At 42.1% G+C, this 24302-nt stretch overlaps 1 protein-coding gene across 1 annotated transcript in view; it reads right to left on the bottom strand.

Moving 5' to 3' along the window:
* Positions 1-9313, bottom strand: part of TNFRSF21 (TNF receptor superfamily member 21) — a 62705-nt gene extending 53392 nt beyond the window's left edge. Inside the window, exon 1 of the mRNA XM_054569469.1 lies at positions 8820-9313. Within this exon, the coding sequence (XP_054425444.1) occupies positions 8820-8906 (87 nt within the window). The 5' untranslated portion in view covers positions 8907-9313. The remainder of the gene's footprint in view (positions 1-8819) is intronic.
* Positions 9314-24302: the final 14989 nt, after the last annotated feature.

Consider the following 24302-nt stretch of genomic DNA (forward strand, 5'->3'; position numbering starts at 1 on the left):
ATAGCCCAAAAAGAAAAAGAGCAATTGGTTTATACAGAGACAACTTCATCAGTGCTGCTTGTCTTCGGTGGGAGAGCAATGACAAGTGTCAAACAAAAGCAGGACGGCTCAACAGACTGCTACCCGGAGGAGAGGTGGCCGTTAGAAATAGGAGGCATGAAGGCTTGAACTGACGTGAATCCTGGGTACCTTAAACTTACTAATACCCATCAAACTCTGGGTTCCGCAATCCATTCCAATCCTCCCCCAGCCTTTCCCTGCCAAGTAATCAGACCACCATAGGTTCAACTTAAGAACTGGAGAGTCAGCCTAAATGATTCTAACTGGTCTCTTGCTTCTATGCTTCCCTCTCTAATCCACTCTCCACAGAGCTGCCCAAGCGATCTCTTAAAAAAACTAGCTCAAGCCATATTATAACCCACTGTCCACTGTACTCCAAGTGCTATCCCAACGCTTTCACACTTTTAAAAAGGTCTTGTGTGATCTGGCCCCTACTGCTTCTTTAACCTCAATTCACATGCCCTTTGCCCCTATTTGCTGAACGTCAACCACAATCACCTTTCTAACCTTTGAACATGCAAGGCTCCTTTTTACCTCTGTGCCATTCCCCATGCTGTTCCCTCTTTCCAGCACACTCTTCCTTCTGTTCTTAAAGACTTGTCTTTCTTACATATCACCCCTATTGTCTTCCCTGATAAACTATGAACTCAAGAAGGGAGGAACCATAAATAACCCTTTACTATCATATATATACCCAGAATCTCACATTTAAGAGATGCACCGTATTTATTAAATAAATGAAAAATAAAAATAATCTCTGTAAAATAACAGAAAATAGCTACATAAAGGCAGAACATCAGCAAGGACATACACATTAGTTTTAACTACACAGAAATGTTCATACACTGTCAGAGAATACATATAAATTGGGAAGACTCACTAAGAGAATTCCATACCCTAGTTCTTCTAGTCTGCCAACTTGCTTAAGTTTAAAACGTTCTGTTAATAACTCCAATTACCCTTGAATTATAGCTCACAGTAGTGAGGTATAGCTCATGCTTCAACTGCCCTCTAACTTGTCTAGAATGAACAGTTAGTTTAGAGCGACATCCTTCTGGAATTCATTCAACAATCATTTATTGCTTAACTACGAGGTGTCATGGCATTGGGCCAGAAACACAGAGATGAATAGCACATTGTCTGTCATCTTTGGTAAGTTTAAATGGAATATCAGCCTTGACGCTGAACATTCCAAATAAGGAATGAAGCACGCCCAAAACTTGTCTGATTTTGTATTTTTTCCTGGACGAGGTTTTAATGCCAGATTCAAACCAAAAAGAAGAGAGAGAGAGAAGGCCTGGATTTCTAAAAGTAAAGGAAAAGCAAGGAGTGAATAATAACCAGTTAAATTATTCTGGAAACCTGTCACCATTTGCCTTTGAAGCGCTTTCCCCTTTTTCATCCCTCCTGCCTCTCCTAATCCTCATCAAGCTGACCTGGCCACACTGAGAAAGAAACCAGATAATGGTCTGGTCTCAAAGGCTCTTTGGGAGACCAGAATTCCAACCTCTTTCCCAGAATCAGTGATTAAATTTCCTCTCGCACTATGCCTTTCTTTAGTCTACTCAGTATCAACAATCTATGAAGAGATATGTTTGAAAGCTTGCTTATAGGAACACTACAAGGGAGTCTGATAAACCTCAACAGTCACAGAGTTAAAACCAGTTTCTAAGAGACCTGAAATGAAAAGTTAACACAGGAAACACTGACAACCAACGATGCAAACTCATGCACTAACCCTATACAAATAATCAGCTTGGCAGCAAAGAAAACCCTAAAAGGTCCTCAATTTCTGAGGATGAGTGAGTTGAAACTACACTGCTAAGTACAGCCCATGTCACGCTGTTACTCACTAAGCAAATATTTTTCAAAAATGACCCAAGTAGCCGGAAAGTAAAGTATCCATTCCCTATTTATAACATTTCAATTTGCAAGCATCTCTTTCCATCTCAACCATGGCACCACTGCCCGTCAGAGTCACACCATAGGAAAATGCTGGCCAATGGCTCCGCGCCCTCCCCATTCAAGCCACACACAGGTTGCTCCTACTTCAGCTGTTTGGGCTAAAAAGTACAAGTGCCATCATGGAGCAGAACTGCTCATCAGATGGAAAGGGAATGTTCAACTCTCGGGTAAAATCATTCCCTCAACAGAAAATAAATTTCCAGTAAATTAAGGTTACTCGTCCCCTCCCCACAACTTGGCAAAACAGCAGTGTATATAAAGCCACAATGGCCTAGATTTGAATCCTCTGTCTAGCAGTTGCCAATTGCTTCACCATAACCTCTCTTACACCTCATTCCTTATGCATAAAATGGAGCTAATGCTATAATTCATGGACTTGTAAGATCAACTGGGATCATTTTTAAAAGATATTCAATGCTAAGTATTCAATGGTAAGTACTCAATAAAAATACCAGCATCAGCGATTAATATGAACAACCCCTAATATCCCTCCCCTCGGAGTTCTCAGTGCTGAAGTCACTCTGAATCCACAGCTGCTCATTTGATTCCAGAACTCAAGGATTCACTCCTCTCCTCTCTCCTAAGCCCATTAAAGTCATGTTCCTCCTCCCCCAACAGATCTGCAAAGGGCTCCAAGTGACTGAGCCACCAGGCACTTCTGGGGGCAGAAGAGCAAATGGAAAATTATATAAAGATCAGATAATGAGCCTTGCTAGGCCTTGGCTTCCTAAGTCCCTGTTCCTGTTGTTTTTTTAGGACAAATCCTTAAACATAATTTTCTAATATTCTAAAGAGAAGATGGGGCTATAGCTTAGCGCCCTCATTACCGGCCCACACCTGCCCAGGCCCACCCTCTCTGAGGTGCCTCTGAGCACAACTTTCCCACCACTGCAAACATCTGTCATCTCCAAGACTAGGGAGAACCATTCCCAGCAGCCTTTAGCACCCCTCAAGGACAGTGAGATCACTACTGCTTTGAATCAACAGCCTAACACAAGTGAGCCCCACCTCCTTACAGTCTCAAGTTCAGCAACACTCACTGACACCTGCCAGTTTCCTCCCAGCTTATGACCTCTGCCCAGGGCCTCTCCTCTTGGACCCAGGCTGGAAATGGGAGGTGGTAGAAAAGCCAGGTGGCAGCATTCAAGCCAACTTAGGATTCCTGTTTATTTTTGCTATTTGACAAATACAAACACTGGAGCAAGGCCAGTATTTATTCACGATCTCACCCCTATTCCTAAAGAAGCAAAGCTCAGCAGCTGCTACTCGGCAACAACAAAGCCCAGTGTCCAGCTAACACTAGAGAATTAATTTTAGGGACCAAGTTGACTCGTACGATGGCTTCAGTTTTCACTCTGTCAAACAGACATATCTGTGCCTGATGATCCAGACTGAGTCTGCTCCAAATGGTCATGGGGCACATGCCCAGAAGCAATGAGGTAACCTGGGTTCTTCTTGCCACAGAAGAGAAGCACCTGAGTTTGCCAGGGAGTTGCCAGTGACCTGGCACCACCAGAATTTGCCAGGCCTGCTTAAGGGCAGAAAGCCAGCTGAGTATTACTGCTTATTAGAATACAAGAATCAGAATATCCACAGTGAAAAGTCACTTAATTCATACTGGCCCCCAAAAAGTCTAATGATGCACCTGACTGTTTCCCATCACCAAAAAATAATTTAATAAAGTTTACTTAAGCCAATTAATTATAGTTTACATGGTTTATAAAGTGCCAGCTGAGTATAAAACCAATATGCAACTTGCCTACGAAGTCTCCAAAGAGGCTCTGCCTCTCATCCTCAGGGACTGGGTCCAGCGTAAAGTTTAAGGGTGATGTGTCCGCCTTCTAATTTATGATGCAGAAAGCACAGAGGCCACTTGCTAGATCAAGTCAGCCAAGCAGTTCATGCCTACTTGCCCTTATCCAATAAAGACAGACCCGGAGAAAGGAGCCTTCTGCAGACTGTCCTGGAAAATATGGCACTAACTGTGCTTACCAAAATAGTGTGCTTACCAATTTGGATTTTGTCCAAACTGAACCATACTAACATGTAATTTTATAGTCAATTGTTAGATTTCGGCCTAGTTAGCTTCGGGGGGGGGGGGGGGGGGGTTCCCCGATTTAAGTCAGTATACATTCCAAGAAAATTTTTTTCTTGTTGATTTAGCTTGCTTGTGTATTATGTTTACACTGGGGATTTATTTGTTTATTTGTTTTCCTTTTGGACTGGACCTGAGGCAGATTCATTCATATGCCTTTAAAAACAGTTCAGATAAAAAAAGAAACCCTGATCACATTCTATACATTTTGACAGCAGGGATGGGGGTCAGATTCACAGGGTAAGTCAGAAATCCCACATTCCGGTACAGGCCTGCGTGACCCATTCCTGCCGATTATAAGTCAGTGTCCTGACTGATGCTAATATACGTCATTATGAAATTTGGCAGATTTTTCTTCCTCTGGCTTTCAGACTAACAGCAAATTTACTTCAAGTTTTTAAAGAGTTTAACATCAATCATATCTTGTGTATTGTTTTTAGAACACTTGTCTGTTGATTCCATATGAGAGTGAAACCAAACCAGCAGGACTGATGTCCACGTACATTATTTTTTTTATCCTCACCAGAAGACATTTTTTTTAATTGCTTGTTTAAAGAGAGGAAGGGAGAAAGAGAAAGATCAATTTGCTGCCTCCTGGATGCGCCCAGACTTGGGATCATACACACTCAGACCACAAACAGAATGCACAACCTAGGCTTATGCCCTGAGCAGGAATCAAACTGGCAACCTTCTGGTTCATGGGTCAAAAAAAGACACTCCAACTAACTTGAGCCACACTGGCCAAGGCAACGATTACGTATAAATTGTACCTGCGGGCAAGATCCAAATACGAACTCATCCCTGGATTCCCACTATCTCTACCTCTCTCAGAGAACTTGTTCAATGTAGGTTTATTCACATGAAAAATAATCCAGGCTGGGTTTTTTCCCCTCTGGGTTTCCCTTCGAGGTGTTACACTCTAGAAGTCTGCAGTTAAGGTACATCAAAAGGAGAAAATCTTGTGTATATAGTATCAGCTCTAATTCAAAGTTCTACCTGAACTTGCCACCAAGTCCATTCGGGACTTTAGCCTTCACAAGACCACTCCATGCCTGTCTAGCCAAGCAGCCAAAGTTAGTGCCAAGATACTGATAATTAACTTTAATAAGTGAAGGTCAGGAGGTGGCACTAAGCTAGACACCTAGTCACAGTGACAGAGGAAAACACTAATATTGGGTGCTTTCTAGGCCAGCACACAGCTGAGCAGGTTCTTCCAGCAAATGTCCCTCTATCTGGAATTCATCATGCCTGCAGAATTTCAGACCTCAATTCCTTGTCAGTTCCGGCTCCCTCCTCTTCTGACTGCCCCACTGCCAGCATTCTATCTGTCCAGTCAAAGCAAGATCCCTGAGGGCAAAAGACACCTGAGTGCTTTGTATCATATCTAGGCAAGCCCTTCTAGGCATCCCTTAAAATTGGCACAAACCTAAAGGTCTCACTTATCTTCTCTCCAGACTTCTGGCCTGGAACACATAATATTTTGTCTTTCAGTTTATGGTTTACTTTCCAATACCATGCAGACACGACTCATCAGAAACAGAAGTACAAGCAGCAAGAACACCTCCTGCCAAAGGCACTCATGTAATTTTCATTAATGTTTTGCAACAAATCAAACCACCAGCCAGCCTCAACTTTCCCCCAGTGAGCCTTCTCTGCTGTTACATTTCATCATCTAGCAGTTTGGAGTTGTGAAATAGTCAGTGTGACACAGAAGTAGGGGACAGCATGAGCTGAGGAGCCAGGCAGTCCTGGGGTTCAGCCCCAGTGCAGTCACTTGTGAGCTGTGTGGTCCAGAGCAAACCAGTTAACTTTTTGTAGCCTCCACATTTCTCACCTGTAAAATGGAAAGAATAGCACCTGCTCCAGAGATGTTAAGAGTATATATATAAAGAACCTGACACATAGTAATTTACATACATAATCATACTATACACAAGTGTACCATGTTATATATTGTATATTATATATTACATATTATATATACTTATTAGGTTTTTTAAAGCTTTTAAGTTCTCTTCCATACAGTTAGTCTGTCATGACAAGAAAAAGTATCAAAGATTGGACAATAACAAAAGTTGCTACACAATACAGGAGATGCCTGAAACATGAGGGGTAACTGAAAGGCATAATAAACAGGACATTTTATTGGGTTATTTTTTAATCTAACTATGATGTATGGGTAAGGTCACTAACCTCCCCACCTCCCCCAGGAGTGCTCTGAGGACCTGACAGTTTTACCGGGGCTTGGGACGGTCATTATTACATAGCCAAGAATCCAATGGGATAAATAATCCTCAGAACAATGTCACGAGATCATCATTTTATACCTTAACACCTGTGCTGACTGGATCTTGCAAAGTCGGCATGGAAAAAATAAGACATTGCCTCCCCACCCTGCTTGGGGGTTACAGCATTGCCAGTCCCAGGTAACTCGTGACACACCCTCTCAATCACTCTTTGGGACAAAGGCATCAATCCTAGGCCATTCCATGAATTGAATAAGAGCCTTTCTATTATAGTTAGCAGTAGACTAAGGATGCTTATTGTAGTTAACACTTTGAGATTGCTTCTAAGCTCCACTATAAATTTCATTTTTTAAAGGGAGAGACAAAATTCCCCCTGGCGGGCGTGACTCAGTGGACTGAGCACCTGCCTGCAAACCAAAAGATTACCAGTCCATTCCCAGTCAGGGCACATGCCTGTGTTGCAGACCAAGTCCCCGGTTGGGGGTGTGCGAGAGGCAACTGATAGATGTGACTCTCACACATCGATATTTCCCTTCCTCTCTTCCTCTCTTCCTCCCTCCGTCCCCCTCTTGGAAAATAAATAAATCTTAAAGAAATGGCCAAATTTAATTCTCAGGTCTTCAGTTACAAGTCCAGTGCAAAATTCTTACATACTGAGTTTAAAAATTTAGGAAAAGGAGTTGGGGTCTTTCTCGGTTGGTGAAAGCAACCTATACCCTTGGATTACATCAAGGCCTCTAAGCACCTATTTCATACTAAAAGGTAAAATAAATTAAATATATTGACTTAAAAGTTAATCTAGGAGTGGACTCTATGGGGAGCATAATAATCAGATGAGTTGGTGGGGACCAGAATGGCACAGGTAGGACAGAGTAGATCTAAGGTCGAGAAGGATGAAACTCAAGGATAGAGTTAATTCCACCGATAGTAAGATTACTAATGGGGATTTAGCCAGGTTTCTTACAAGACTGTCAATTCCAGTTTACTGCTCCAAAGGACCCCCTACTGCGCACCACCCACCACACTTGGTTAGGAATACTTACCTTGACTTTGCTGTTACTATAAATGGGCAGAAGAGAGTCTCCAAAGAGTGACTGGGACTTGCTTCATTGTAAATGCTAACAGCACCAAACTTTTCTTTAGTCTCTCTCTTTCCCCTTAAAACACTCACTCTCACAGGGAACCAGAGTGTCTGTAGGATGAATTCCCTGGCCATAGCAACTGCACTGCGCTGAGTCTAGGCAGATCTTGGCTAGCAAGGCACTAAACACTTTCCCGGAAGGAGTCAGCAAGCCTGCCTTTAGGCTCTTGGGTTATTTTTATTATTATTATTTATTAGTATTTTATTATTACTATTATTTTTTTTTGTTGGGTTTTTAAGCTAAGAACCTTCACCTTCCCTGCGAAGACAAAAAGATAAGCATGGGAAGCTATGGTGGCTCCAGGGTTTGCTCTCAAAGGAATTTTCTTCCGCCTAACTCGCCCCCTCCCCTCTCACATTTCGAAAAAAGGGGAAGGAATCTGGGGAAGTTAGGGATAAGTTTTGGGTCAAGGGTGGTTTCAGGCTTTGACCAGGTAAGTGATGGAGGACTAGGTATAGGAAACACCTTAGGGCTGAATGCAGTTTCTGTGCTGAGGAAGGAACCTGCCCCACCCTGCAGGGTCACCTGTCTGGCCACAGGTACAGGACGGTTAGATAAGACTGGGGAAAATTCGTCTTCCTTTATGTAGATCTCTCCCCCTTCCCCCACTCAAGTGCCAGCTCTCTGGCTGGCTGAGAGCCGGCGCTATGAAGGCGCCTGGGAGTGGGTCTAAAGGTTCTCTTTTTTTTTTTCTTTTTTTTTGGCAAGCAAAAATTGGGACCCACCCGAGCCAAGGCGCAGCCGTGGGGGAGGGGCGGCTTGCGCCCTGCCGGGGAATGCCAGGCGCCGCGCGCCCGCGGTCTCCAGGGTCCGGCGCGCACCGGCACCACTCTCCCACTGCGGTAGCATCCCGACATGACACTGCAGCTGCAACAAAGCGCCGGCCGCGGCCAGCTCTCGGCGCCCCGCACCACAGCCCCGGGCCCACACCACCCGGAGGGAGCAGCGGCCGGGGGTGGGGAGGGGAAGGAAGGTTGGGGGTACGAGGGGGCCGAGCAGGGAAAAAGCCGTGAAACGCTAAGGAAGACCGGCTGCCACCTCTAGCGCCTCCTCCAGGGAAGCTCGATTGCAAGGAAAACAATTCGCCTTCATTCCCAAGTCCCAGCTGAGCCCTGCGACTCCCCTAAATGACCCGTCGGAGCCCTCCGCCGTGTTGCCTTCTCTCGCAAGCCCCCTTACCCAGCCGGCCCGACCCCGCGACCCCGCAGCCTGACAACGCGCACCGCCCCCCACGCCAGCCCAAACCCGGGCAACCGCCCCTCCCCGGGGGAGCGGCGCCTGCTGCTCCCGCGCGGCCCCCCGAGAGCTTACCAGGAGAAGGGAGCCCGCGATCATCGTGGCTCCCGCGATGCGGCTGCAGGAGGCGAGGGCTGTGCTGCCGCTCGCAGAGGTCCCCATTGCTGAGCCCCGGGCTCGAAGGGGCGCCGGGAGCGCGTGGCTCTCCGGCAGCTGGAATCGGCGGCTGCTTCTGCCCAGCGCCGCATCCACCGCCGCCTCCCCGGCCGGGAGCCCATCTACCTCCAACACCCCATATGCACTGCGGCAGCCGGGCTGCCGGACAGAGGAGGGAGGCAACGACGGAGGCTCTCGGGGTGCTCAGCACCTGCCCAGCGGCGCGGCCACCCGGGCGGGGAGAGACAGCCGCGGCTGCAACCGGCACCTCCCAGTGCTTTCCTCCGACAGTGGCTGCGGAGAATCAGGGAAGAGGGCTGGGCGCGAGAGAGCGAAGAAACAACTTCCCATAGCGAAGCCTCCAGCCACTGCCAGCCAACCTCCTCCGCTGCCCAGACCCGCCGGCGAGGGACTAAGTCGGTGGCCGCCGGGCGTGGGGACACACGTGGTGGCGCCGAAGGGGCGGAGGATCGGCCTTTTGTGATGTCACCCGGGAAGAGGCTGGGCTCTTTGTGCTATCCGAACTGGGAAGGCGTTCCAGGTGGAGCGAGGAGGAAGAGGGTGCCCCTTGGCGTTCGCTGAAAAAATTGCAGCTGCTTATTTACCTAAGCGAAGACTTGCACACCCTGACCTAAATGTACTTCTTTTTTCCAGGACGATTCTGAGTAAATTATATCTGCGACCGACGCCTTTCTACTGTTTCTGACTCAAGGATTAAAAAATAGCCAACGATCATAGAGCACATAGATCGACTGCGTGCCAAAAAGAGACCAATGAGTTAGTTCTCAAACTTGGTTGCTCTTTAGAGTCACCCGGAGAGTTTAAAACATATGTTATACTGTATATTGATGCCTGGTCCCACCAGAGATTCTGATTTAGTCGGAACTGGGTGCGGCGTGGTCATTTGGATTTTTAAAAGTTCTCCAGGTGATTTTAATGTGGGGTGAATTTTGAAAACCCCTGGGCTAATGAATGCAGCTAAGGAAATCCAGACTAAGGATTCCAAATCCAGAGGCCAGTGCGGTCAGTTCCGTGGATGGACCTCCAGAGGCCCTGGAAATCCTTAAATGTGTGGGCAAGTACGTTTTCCTAATAAAGCATTCAGAGTTTTTTAAACAGGTTATCATAGAGATTAAAAAAAAAATACTCCAAAAAAAGTGTTCAAATGTTATAGTTGAGTTCCAAATGCCTTTGTGAGATGTGAATGGGTGGAAAGACAGGTAGTACCTGGCTTCAGAAGCAAGAACAGCCAGAACATCCTCAGGGATGATTGGCATCTCCCACATTTCTGAATGCATCCCTTCCTTTGTTTCCCCTGGGGAGAGGCAGAATGTTCTAACTGTTGCCTTCACCATCCAAGTACTGACAGCACATGGCATACTTTATTGAAATTAACTCTTTGGCCACCTGGTCCACACCATTCACTTGTGAGCCCTGTGGTCCTGGGTTTATTCTAGCCTGCCTTAGTCCCTTCAACTTCAAGAAAAACAAATTTTCCCATTTTTTGTTTCAAGACTTAATACCTAGTACTCCTGAAGGTAATAAGAGGTGTCAACTGTTTGTTTTCTTATTAACATATTGTGCTTAGGCCTCTGTGCACACTTTGAAAGATGCTAAAAATTAATATGAGGATTATTTCCAATCTATTCTTTCAAACATTTGTCAGTAAAGAGAAAAATTGTCCTTAAATGTTGGAGGGGAGAAAAGCCAAAAAATATATCTGGTAGAATTCAATGACATTCTAGAAAACATTACCACTATCTATAGAATTTTGGGGAGAGAGTAAAGTTTATACCTGAATCTCTCTAGCTATTTCCAGGAGTTCAAAAGAGTGAGGTATATGTATTGTGGCTCCATATATAACAGTTTCAATTATTTCTTCAAAAATTCAAGTGACTGGTCAATACCATCATAAGTTGTTGGGGTTTTTTTAAAGTTACATAGGTATAAAAAAATGGGGTAGAGACAACGCTATAGTTTGTTACTTTAAATTAAAATATGAAGCCCTGGCTAGTGTCCTTCAGTTGGTTGGAGCATTGTTGTAACCAAAAGGTTGCAGCTTCGATTCCCCATCAGGGCACATGCCTGGGTTGCGGGTTCAATTCCCTGTCAGGCACCTACAAATCTTTCATCCAAGTGCCTACAGGAGGCAACCAATCAATGCTTTTCTCTCACATTGATGTTTCCCTGTCTCCCTTCCACTCTCTGAAAGCAAAGAATGCAAAATCTGCCCAGGGACACAGAGAGGTAAACTAACTCTATCTAGTATAATGTCATACATACTGTAACAGAGCCAAGTGGGGAAAGAACTAGAGGAAGGAATAAGCCTGTAAATGCTTTTTATTTCACTTTTTAAAATTCTTCAACTAGTGATTAACTCACTGCCACGTTTTCAGTATATCACTTAGACATGTTTATTTCCTGAAAAAGGATAGAAACTCACTATGAATAAGGATTAGTTTTGCCACATCTTTGCCATAAAATCGCTTTCCAGCAGCCCCATCTCTTCACATGCATCCCAACTATGGCCTCTTTCTATTTCTGCCAGGTATGCACAATTGTCCTACTCTCCAGACTCAAAATCATTGTTAATTCCTTCCCCTGCCGTAGTACTTTTCCAGTCCATATGCTTTTTCTATCCTTCTCAGTCTTTCTAGTTAAAAATCTGATTATATACCTGGACACTAGAGAAATCACCAAAATTACCATATTGCCTTGAGTTTTGCTTTATTTTTTTTTTATTTATGCTACCCACTTTGGGCAGTTCTGGTAAAATTTTAATTTAAAAAAATGCAAATACCCACTTTCTATAATGAAAATAACACTTGTCCACATTCTGAGCAGTGACTGCTTTATGGCCAACATCCTGCTGATCCATAAAGGAATGGCAGGAGTTTGATGGAAATAGGTGTGAGTGTGCAAAAGATGCAAGAAGCAGCTAAAATCAAGCTCAAAGGGAAGAAGAGGGTGGGACTTGTTTCATTTCAACAGGTACTGAGTATCTAATTCATATCAGACACACTTTTGTACTTCAGAAACAAGAAGAACATGAGGAGCTCACATTCTCAAAGAGGAGAAAGGTAAAAAGATAACTAAAATAGCATAGCAGGTATGAGCGGTAGAGATTGCTATTGTACCCCAGGACAGGTCCACACTTAGTTTCAGCTGATTGTGTGGTTGCCCAGAATAAAAAAAGACTACATTTCCCAGCCTCCAGTGCTCTGAGGTATGACTATGTGACTAAAGTTCTGGCTAAGCAGAATGGTCTTGTGTGCCTTCTGGGAAATGTTCCCATTGTCTGGGATCTGGTTATTCATTATCCATCTCATTTTATCTGTTACTAACACCTGCTCATTCTATCTCAATCAATTCTAATCTATCTCTATCATTTTTTCCCCTTGCTCCTCCCCTATGTCCCTTCTGTTCGGGCCTAGGCTGCTTACTTCCCTAGATGATCACGCAAACCTCATGAGTGGCATCGCTGCCTCTCCTGTTGCCTAGACCTCTCAGTTCTGCAATAAATCTCTCCTTCACGCCCTAAGGAAAATGCACTTTTTAGAACCCAGTCCTTTCCTTGCCAAAAGTCAAAAAGGAAAAGAAAAATTCATTATTCCTAATTTGAAGTCCAAAGTCCTAATAGAACTACATATAATTTATCCCTCCCCATGCTACAAGGTTGAATAAACTTGTACAGGTGTGGCACCTGGAGCCTTGACTTCCTTTGTCCCCAGCTTAGTTTTCCACCTCCACTACCAGCCAATCCCTACAAACCTCAGGCTCCATATGCTAATCCCATTAGATCATTGTTTCTTAACTACCTGGTCCCTGTTATCCTCCCAAGGCTTTGTCAGGTGTTGTTTTCTTTTCACTACCCTTCCTCTGCTTATCGAATTCCCGTGAATCCGCCGTTTAAGGCCAAATCCAAATGGTACCTCACCTGAGAAGCCTCTTTCTTTCTTTCGTTCTTTCTTTCTTTGTTTCTTTCCCTCCCTCCCTCCCTCCCTTCCTTCCTTTCTTTCTTTCTTTCTATTTCTCCTCACCCAAGGATATGTTTTTTTTGATTTTATAGAAAGAGAGGAACATCAATAAGAGAGAGAAATATCAGCCAGTTGCCTCCCATAGACACCCCAATCAGCAATGGAACCTGCAACCTAGTTTATGTGCCCTGACTGGAAGTCGAACCCGTAACATTTTGGTGTACAAAAACAACACTCCAACCAACCGAGCCACCTGGCCAGAGCTGAGAAGCCTTTTATAATGTCAGATGTCTTCTCTTCACTTTCTCGACCCTCATTTGAAAAGGCTTAGTCATTCCTTCCTCTAGTTCTTTCCCTCATGTGGCTCTGTTATAGCATGTATGACATTATGTCACAGGTGGGCAAAGGTAACCAGGTTCTTGGTGATCGCGGACAAAAAATTGAACCGAACACACAGAGTTTATAGCAAAGAGCGAGAGAAAGCAGATTTATTAAGCCACGCAGAACATGGGAGCAGGCCAACTCTGAGCAGAGCAGAGCTGAACAGAGTTAACACGGCCTGACCTCTGGGGTTAGAGGGCTTTTATTCTCATAGGACAGGTCTCTCCTGGCTAGTTTTGGTAGGCTTTTATTGCACATGTACAAGCAGTGATGTTACTTTAAAGTTACCGAGCATGTGGTATCCCATGATTTCCTTGGTTGGCCACCAGGAAGTGGGTCCCACAGTGCTAATTTATTATAATGAAGCAGGGGTCATGTAGCATCTGCACAGGTGCATTCCTGATTTGCTAGGATTCATTGCTTTTACCAGTCTTAGAACAGGGTTTCCATCCTGTATCGATGTTCTTTATCTTAGCTCGGGGGCACCCCTGGAGTTTCCTCCTTCCTGACTATCTCCTGCCTCAATTATACTAGACTAATTGAGTTCTTTGGGGCCAAAGTCCATGTCCTAATCATCTTCATATCTCCCTCATGGAAAGTCAAGATATTTACCTGGCTCAATAAGTATTTTCAGAGTGAAACAAACTTGGAAAAGTTTGAAAAGCAGTGCAACAGTTAACACACCTGGTGTACCTTTTCTTTTTCCAAGTCTTACTTCAAACATTCCAAGTTGTGTTATATAAACAACAACAGATTTGATCTTGTATGTTACCAAAGTGCCGTGTCCTGGACTGGGGTTAAACAACTTGTTTGCAGCTCTGTTTCCTTAGAAGAATTCATTTAAGAACTTGCTGTTCTTTGGCCTAAGAAGGAAAATCAGCCAATCAGTAACAGATTGCAAGATTAAGTGCTTGAGCATGAGTTTGATCAAGTCTCCATGGTGACAAAGAAGGCTCTCTTGGGTAAGATCAAATGGGAACAGAATTGCAAAACAGGCAGGGTTTCAGAAGCTTCTTTTTCTCTTGGATGATAAGAGAAGGATGATTTGAAAACTAAAATAGCCAGTCATTTGAAGGTATGACAGCTTTGCCTCATTCCCAAAAACAGTGAGGTAATTACATTGTTTTCTTTCTTTGAAGGAGAGAACCTGCCGTACTGTGAAAAGTGGAACTCACCTTAAATTCCCCATTATCCATGTGCATTAGAAGTCCACACCTCTAATGTTTTCATTTTACCATAAGGGCTTTCTCACTCAGAGCCCTGAATCATTTCTCGTTTGATGGGAGAGTTGATGAGAAAATAGACCTCATTTAATAGTTTAAGTGAAAGATAATGGGTTTGGGGAGCCAGCAGACATTGATCAAATCTTTCTTGTACCACTTAATTGGGTAGGTTTATGAAAAATCTTCGTGTTTTTTGTTGTGTTTTTTGCTTTTTTTTTTTAGTTTCTTCATTTGTAAGACAGTAAGAACTATCTCATAGTGGTGATATGAAGAATAAATGTCACAAAATATGTAAAATTCCCAGCACACTGCTTGTCCCTTAGCATGTACGCAATAAATTAACTCCCCTTCTCCAATCCTCTTTTGAGATGATAATCTTTCGTTAACTACTTTAATTAGAGAAGAAACATTAGATTGAAAAAATTTTAATTTCTTCAGAAGTGCATTAGAACTTGACATTAAGACAGATAGAAAAATTGCTTACTCTGATATCGTGCAATATAATGTCAAGAAAATGTTAGGGTGGTCAGCGACGTGGGCTGTGAAAGAATTCACAAAGAGAAGAATAGTAGAGAATGAAGTTTTTATTCACTCTTTAAGAAAGGAGAAGGGTATGGTATGGAGATACACCAACCTTGAAGGTTGGGGCCTCTGAGCTTTTATTGGATTATAATTGGATTTAAAAAATGTGGAAGGGGTGCTGTTATGTGGCCCCCAGGCTGTTGGGGAGTTGTAACTTGAAGCTGTAGTTTGTTCCAATGTTATCTTCTGCCTGTGGCTGTAGGGAGCAGGGTAGGTCTGTTCTTGCTTCCAGTAATTTCCAGTCCTTGGGACAAGCTCAGAAGAGTAAAATGGCAGTCAGGTTGAACAAGGTCATAGGCCTGCTAGGCAAATTAGTGCCACAGTAGCAAATGGGGCTGACTTTACTTATCCTTTCAGAAAAGTGTAATATTTGAGAGATCCGATCTCTGATCTTGGCTTTGGCATTAGCCAGCAGTGTGAATTTGAACAAGTCACTGCACTTCTCTGCATTTGGTTGGGTTTTCTTTTAAGCTTCCCAATTTGCAAAATAATAAATGTGGACCAAATGATCTTTTATGATCCTTTCTATGACTGAAGTTCTAGGATTCTCATTGGCTCATGTGGAATACTTTCTCCAGACTAGGAGGAGTTCAAATTGTTTGAAGTAGGAAGGCAGAGAGGATTGAAGACAGAAGAATTTTGGGAGGAGGACAACAAGCCGATGCTGGGAGGTGTGGAAGGAAGCATGGAATACAATTAGCTTCTGTTTAGGAGTCGTTTGTCCAGTTTGGGAATTATCAAGTCATTGGTTTCTCTGTTTTTCGCACTTGCTCTCTGACAGATCTTCTTTCATCCGCTCAATCACCAAGTAGTTATGGAGGGCAGGCTTTGGCTGAGCATTGTGCTAAAAGGCAGGGTGGCAGACAGAATATCAAGCAAGTTCTCTGCTTCCCAGAAGCTTTCAATGAAATCAAATAGATGAGATGAACATACCTGGAAGCTTACAGGCTCAGACTGTAATTTAGCGCCAAGATATGTGACCCAATCTGTATCTGTACCTGTATAGAAGTAAGACTGTTGAAGGTTTAAGTACTTGGAGAAGGTTGGATTGGATATTTTCTGAATGGGGAAATCGGTATTGGGATTAACTGGCTGGATTTCTGAACAAGCAAAGCTAACAAACAAAGGCACGGAGGCAAAGATATGACTTCGCCTCTGCAAGCTGTAAGACCAAATACCCTGTCCTTTTCTCTCCTTCATCCCTGCTGAGCCCGCCCTGTATTCTCCTCATGCTTTCTGATCTATCTACCTTTCCCTGCTCTCCTAGTCTGTTGTTCTTCCTCCCATTGTCACTTCATTTGCCCCAGTCATCCCCAAAGTCCTCACCCTGTGGCTTACCATCTTTACCTTACAACACTTATTTATTTTGGCAGAAGCCCAGTCTCCATTTTCTCACATCAGTGTTTGTAAAGAAGCCCCGTCCTTGCTAACAAAACGCCATGCCGTGCTGCTTCAGCTTCGTCCTCACTTAGTGGCAACCATGTTTTTTCTTCTACTTCTATTTTCCTCACATCCCCTGTTCCCATCTTGGCCCCTTCACCCTCATCAGATAACTTTGGCATCATGTTTCTGCAATGAAATCTTCCTCCACTTGCTTCTTCACAGGTCTGAGTCATTCTCTATCTTTGCTCACCTTTTCCTTCTTTCCTTCTATTTCTTGCCAGAACTGATGCTTTCTTTTATGATTTTGAGTCCCCTGCTCCTGTCTTCTCTAAGATTGCAGCTCCTTTTCTCCCTACATCTTAAAAAATCTCTTTTTTCTTTTCTTCCATCTATAAGATGTCCAAATATCTTCATCCTTAAGTTCATAAATAATTGCCTAAACAAAAGAAACCCTTATGCTTTGCTATTCTCCATTTCTTTCCTAAATGAACTAACACCTCTTTTTGCTATCACTGATTTGGGGGTTTTTTTTTTCCTTTTTTTTTAGATTTTACTTATTTTCAGAGAGAGGGGAAGAGAGGGAGAAAGAGAAGCGAGAAATATCTATGTGCAGGAGATACAGTGATCGGTTGCCTCTCATATGCCCCTCACTGGAGACCTAGCCCGAAACCCAGGGATGTGCCCTGATGGGGAATCGAACTAGCAAACTTTTGGTTCACAGGCCGGCACTCAATCCACTGAGCCACACCAGCCAGGGCTGATTTGGGTTTTTTAATGGCACCACATTTTTCCCATCCACAGGCCTGATTCCAAAAACCACTCCCCTTCCTTTTTTTGCCTTCTCACACTCCCCTAACTTCCAATCCCAGCATCTACATTGCTAAGATCTCTATTTTAGTAAAGTTTCTTGTGTCTTTGTATGTCTTTCCATTTCTTTTAATAGGGGACTCAAGTGTTGGAAAAGTTTTAGTTTCCAGTCATAGTTAATGAACTTAGGAACTGGAAAAATCTATTATTTCAGGAACTGAAGGCATGACCCACTTTGACTCCAGGAGACCATTAGCAGTTCCACCTTTGTGCCTCAGGAGAACAGCAAGCAATCAAGGCAGTATCTGAGCCATTGTACTCCAAGGTGAGACACCACCATGCAAGACACAGATAAGGACCACTGTCCAAGGCACAGCTGAAAGAATGCTGCAGCTTTTTATCTGATTAACTTTTTCCCTGAATTCCAATCCCCTTGCCTACACTTTTCTTCTCCATATAAAAAGGTCAGTTTAAAGTAGAATTTAAGATGGTCTATTAGGGTACAAACCCACCATCTTCTCAGATCACTGACCATCTAAATAAAGTGCCCATAAAGATTCAATCCCTGTCTCTGCTTATTGGTTCTGGTAGCAACAAGCAGCACGAATGCCAGCTTTTATGGTTTCACGTTCTATAAACAATCTCACTGAAGTTTTTACCATCTTTCCTTAGCTGAATTCATAGCTTGACTTTTGGGCTGCTTCTCTCTCATCCATCTCTTCTAACACTCCTACATAGCATAGCCAAATGACGCTTCCTATATCACAACTTTGATTATTTCGCAGAGCTCCTGGAAAACCTCAATGGTTCCCCATTGATTGAACAATGAAGTATAAAATACTCATTTGACATTCAAGTCTTTTCTCAATATAATCTCAACCTCCCTTTTCTGCATCATCATCCACCACTCTCTTAGCTCTAGAATGCATGAGTTTTTCACTGTTGCTAGAGCATATCATGCATTTTTTACTAAGCAATTGCGTTTAGTTCATTTTCTCTGCCTGGAATTTCTACCAGTTGAAATCAGCCAAGACTCATCTTAAGATTTTACCTCTACTTAGTTTTATTCAATTTGATAGGGAAACTCAAGAGTTAACGATGTTAGCTTCAGTCATAGTTGATAGGCTTAAATGATTAATGCCTGTGGAAAGCTGTTATTCCAGGAACTGGAATACATGACCTATGCGACTGCAGGAGGTCCAACAAGCAATTCAACCTTTGTGCCCCAGGAGGTCTGCAAGTGATGGAGATGGTATCTGAGCCATTGTGTTCCAGGGAGGGAAGACCATTATTCGAATTGCCCCAGGACTGCAACTCTTATCTGACTAACCTTTTTCTCAAGCCCCTTACCTACCCTTTCTTTCTCCCTATATAAAAGGTTGACCTGAGATGAGATGTTAAGATGGTTGTTGAGGGTACATAATCCTCTGTCTTTTCAGATCACAGGCATCTGAATAAAGCACCCATAAAAATACAATCCTTGTCTCTCCTTATTGGTTCTGGTAGTGACAGGCAGCATACACACCAACATTTCTGGTTTCAAATTCAGCAAATATTGTCTGAGGACTATGGTGAATGTGTTATGCTAGGCAGTGTGAGCATAAAATAGTGAATAAAGGTGACTTCTGCCTTCAAGGGGCTGGCAATATTATTGAAAAGACATATTATCAGGAACATATAAATATGTTCAGATTTTGACACTCTGCACTAAATGCCTAGCTATAGCTTGGCACACAGATCATGCAATGTATGTTTGTTGAATGACTGAATAATTGTTATGTGAAATGCAAACATAGTGCATGCTATGCATAGTGCATAGAAAATGGGAAATAAAGATTCATGTCAACTGAGGGCCCATGTGGGAAGGCCTAAAGAAGAAGAGGGACACACTGCAGTGTAAGCAGTTAAGGTCCTAGGCACAACAGGAAGCTTGATTAAATGTTGTTCTGAAATTCCAGCTGCCAGTTAAAGGGTGTGTGGGTCAAACAGACTTCTGTCTCCTGAAAATTCCCACCGTGTTTCTCAGGCCAGCTCTTTCTGCACAGTCCTTTCTTGCATCTTTCCTTTTCCCAGCATCCCTACACTTACCCAAACCTTCCTGGGGTCTGTCCCTAGCAAATCACAAACTATTTTGCACAGAAGAATCTTCTTATCCTAGAGAAGAAATATTTTACCTTGTTAGGTAGAGCTCTGTTGATACCAGTGGATCTTGCTTTTTAATTAGACATTTTGCAAAACAAAGGAGTAGTTTTCCTCTTTTGCTAACTTCAGATGAAGAAACCTGATTCTATTTACCATGTTAGCAAGGTGAAGGTTTAGTGTGCTATAGTCAGAGTATCACTAAGAGCAACATGTATTGAACATTTACTATATACTAGTCACTGTATAAGTCCTTTACGTACATTATCACATTTGATCCACCTAATAAACTTTCGGATCATACATTATTGGAATCATCACCTCCATTTTATAGGTGGGCAGGCTGAGGCTTATAGAGGTTTTGTGACTTACCTATGGTCACATACCTAGCCACTGGCTTCATAGCTCACCTGCTTAGCCAATACACAGGAGATAGCCTCACAATAATAAGTTGTCGATTGTAGAAGATTTTTTTGATGAATAGATACACCAGTATGTCTCTTGAGCCATTCTTTGGCTTTTGGAAATTATAAAAGCAGCAAAGCTTCTAACAAATGGACAGAGAAAAACTGGATCCAGAGTCACTTACGCAATGGAAATTTAGGCAATGTTATCACAGACTCCCCTATTTAGCATCCCATACACACAACCTGCCTCACCCCTTCAAGGGCCTTTAAGTTTTTTTTGGATGACTGGCTGGTAGTAACTAATCTGAGAAACAAAAGGATCTTTTTCTCAAGAGGAAGCTTTCCCTTCTGATTAAATCTCTTCATTTTTATTCCCCACAACACTTACTATACATAGTGTTTTACAAGGGGTAACTCAAAGGTCTTAGTGCAGTTTGAAACTGTAGTACTTCCAGAAGAATATGTGTTACAAACATACCCAAGAAAATCAGAAGTTTAATTTTTTAACCTTTTTTACAGTTTCTGCATTTTTTTATTTTTTGGAATAACACATTTAATTTAATATTTTTTTTTTTGCCCTTCTAAATGAAGATAGCAAACATTGACCAAAACAAAAAAAAATTAAAATATTAATTATTCAAAATTCACCAAAATGAATAAAAGAAAGAAATTGAAATACTATACTTTCAAAAGATTTGCTGGTGGTGGTGTATGTAACACATACACTTTTAAGAAATTAAAGCTTATAACTACATTAAGATTTTGGGATGCCCTGCACACAATATGCCTTAGAATAAATTAAAGTAACTTCCTTATATCTGAAGTCACCTCCCAAGCAACATGAACACTCAAAGTTTGCTCAAAAAATAATCATTTTACCAAAATATCTAAAATATTTAAAAGCCTTAGGTTAATTACCAATGTGATGTCACTTTGCAAGGATCTTAGCCATCTATCTCTCTTCACAGCACTAAAACTAATGCTAAATAAATAATTCAAAAAAAAGCACAATGTATCTTTTAGCTGATTTGTGAACGATGTTTGAAAATCCTTCTTACATATCTACTCAAATCAGTTAAACTCTGTCTTTAATATAGAGCTGTTTACTATTTTTAAAAGGGTTGAAAATGCCTTTAATGCCTTTATTGCCCTGGTCAGGTAGCTCAGTTGATTAGTGAATTGTCCAGATTCACCAAGTTTTTGGGTTCGATCCCCAGTAAGGGCACATACAAGCATCAACCAGTGAATGCATCAATAAGTGGTACAATAAATTGATGTTTCTCTCACTCTCTCTCTCTCTCAAATCAAGAAGTAAACAATTCTCTTTTAAAGGACAGCTCTTTTTATTTTTTTAAGATTTTCTTTATTTTTCAACAGAGGGGAAGGGAAGGAGAAAGAGAGGGAGAAAAACATCATTGTATGGTTGCCTCTCACGCCCCTTACCCAGGCATGTACCCTGACTGGGAACTGAACCGGCAACCCTTTGGTTCACAGGCCAGAGCTCAATCCACTGAGCCGCACCAGCCAGGACCAATTTTTTAAAAAAGAAGAAAAAATGTCTTTATTGGTTGCAAAATTGGTATTTTCTGCAACTTTTCTCTTAAAAGTAATTGTAAAAATAAGTTTCATTTTATTGCATTAAATTACTGTCTCCTTAATAAAGTAATTGTATGTATTTATAAGCAGCAGAAGGAAAAAACCACACCCTCAATTCTATTGCTTCTTTTTCAGATCCTCCTGTCGCATGGGCTGAGACAGAGGGATGTACAAAGCAGAGAACAGAAATTAAGGATGGGGAAGCCAGGACTAGGGAGTGGAGGGTTATCTCTGCAGAGCTCAGAGAAGTATAGAACTTAAAATTTCACAGTTTGGAAACTTCTAGTATGAGTGATTACTATATGCCAGAACTTTTCATAAGTATATTGTTAATCCTGTGAGACAAGAATCCTTAACCATATTTACATATGACGAAACAATTTCTCAGAGAGACTAGCAGCTGGTCCAAGGATCACAGAACCAAACCATAAAGCTAAAGTCCTACTCAGCTGCTTGTAGATGACACCTGTTGGTGGCAGGAACAAAGACACAGTTTGAGAAATGCAGCTTTATCCAGCTAATACCAGAGAAGAATTTGACCCTCACTGAAGACAGCTCTCTAAATACACTATGTTTATTGCCGCCCTCCCACACCATTATTACATATATTTTTGTTTTCTTCTTTATTCCTTCCCTACCTATTCATTTCAAATATTGATTGTAGTACCCACTATGTACTAGCCATGGTTCTGAGTAGATGACAACAAACAAAACAAAAAATAACTCCTAACCTCATGAAATTTACTAAGAGAGAGATAAAATAAGTACTTCAGTTACTTTTAATGGGCTGAATTGTGCCCCCTCAAGATTCATATACTAAAGCACTAACGCCTAGCACCTCATAAACTGACTGTATTTGGAGTAGGGCCTTTAAAAAGGTATTTAAAGTAAAATGAGGTCATTAGGGTAACCCTAATCAATATAAGTGGCATCCTTTTTACTTTTATCAGTTTGATACCATTATATTTATTTTATTTCTTTTTAAATATATTCTTTTGTTTTATTTTTAACTATTACCATTTGGAACATTTTTTCCAGCTTTACTGAGGTATAATTGACAGAAATGTAATATATTTAAAGTGTATAACATGATTATTTGATATATGTACAAATCCAACATATACAAAGGGTTCCCACAAAAAAACTGGTATCCATACAAGAAGAGATAAGAACACACATACACAAAGGGTTCCCACAAAAAACTGGTATCTTCCCAAGAAAACATAAGAACACAGACTTGCACAGAAGGAAGACCATGTGGAAACGCAGGGAGATAGCAGCCACCTAAAGCCAAGCAGAGAAGCTTCAGAAGAAACCAAGTCTGCTGACAACCTGATCTCAGAGTTCTAATCTCCAGAACTGTAAGAAAATAAATTTTTGTTGTTTAAGCAGCCCAGTCTGTGGTACTTTGTTATGGCAGCCCCAGCAAAGTAATACAATTATATAGTATAAAAGTGACATGTCAAACCAGAAAAATGTTGCAGTTTTAAGTAGTGTGATCTTGGAAAATGTTACTTCCATAAAGATCTGAGGAAAGTGAGGGAGGGCGCTATGCCTGTGCCGGAGAGACACAGCACCTGCAGAAGCCCTGGGCAGGAGCGCCTGTTGTTTCTGAGGAACTCCAAGAAACCTAAGTGCTGGTGAGCGGTGGGTGAGAGATAGGATCAGAGAGATATCAGGCACCGGATCCCGGAGGGCCTTGTAAGCCATGGTTAAGACAACATTCCCAGTGATTCAGAAAGCTGCTGATCAGGGTTTTATAATTCAATGTGTTTATCTGGATCAGTCTGGCTGTTGTGTTGAGAACAGACTGTAGGGGAATGAAGATACCACTAAGGAGGTTACTGAAATAGCCCAGACTAGAGAAGATGGTGGTTTGGACTAGGGTTGGAGTAAAGGCGCCAGACTTGCCCCACATCCTCTTATCCTAACTCTTTTGCTACACAAACCCCAAGTACCCGTAGAAAGAACAATTAGGTTATATGGTTCTAAACCCATGCTCTCTTTATACATGAATGGCTGCCTTGCATTATAGCTATTATAGACATTTTCATAAGATTAAATGTGCTCCAGCTAGAGCACAAGCCACTCAAAAGCAGAGATCTTCCTCGTTCATGTCTGTAATCCCCACTCTGGGGGTAATAAAAACCTGGAACAATGCTCTCCATACAAAGTCTTGATAAATATTTGCCCATTTAATTCAAGGTTAGCAGTATCCAACCTTTTTTCTGGAATAAGTTGATATAAAAGTAAAAATATATTTGGGAAACTTACCCTTCAGGAATTTTCATTCGAAGAGGAGAGAGAGGAGGAAAAGGGAGAGAAGAGAATATTATGTAGACTTTTTCTTCCTTCCTTTTTTATTTTTTTAAAGATTTTATTTATTTATTTTTAGACAGAGTGGAAGAGAGGAAGAAAGAAAGAAAGGAAGAAAGGAAGGAAGGAAGGAAGGAAGGGAAGGAGGAAGGGAGGAAAGGAAAGAAGGAGGGAGGAAGGAAAGTAGAGAAACATCAATGTGTGAGAGAAACATCAATGTTTCCCCTCTCAGCCCGCAACCCAGGCATGTGCCCTGACCAGGAATGAAACCAGCAACCCTTTGCTTCGTGGCTCAGCACTCAATCCACTGAGCCACACTAGCCAGGGCTCTTCCTTCCTTTTTAATTCCCTCATACCTTTTCTTCTTCTTCTCCTTCTCATTGGTTTTCGTTTATCATAACACCTGCTATGAACACTGAAACATTTTCTTAGAAAAATGTCAACAGTTTAATTAAAATCCTTTTGGGGTATTTGTATTGTCTAAATATCTTTAGAATATCATATTCTATTATATGATATGATTATATGATATATCATATTTAATATGATAAAGATATCATATTAAAGATATTAAAAAGGGGTGGAAGGGAG

The sequence above is a fragment of the Pteronotus mesoamericanus genome, unplaced genomic scaffold, assembly GCF_021234165.1.
Source record: "Pteronotus mesoamericanus isolate MK-2021 breed Mesoamerican mustached bat unplaced genomic scaffold, CSHL_Meso_final contig_20, whole genome shotgun sequence".
Lineage (NCBI taxonomy): Eukaryota > Metazoa > Chordata > Mammalia > Chiroptera > Mormoopidae > Pteronotus > Pteronotus mesoamericanus.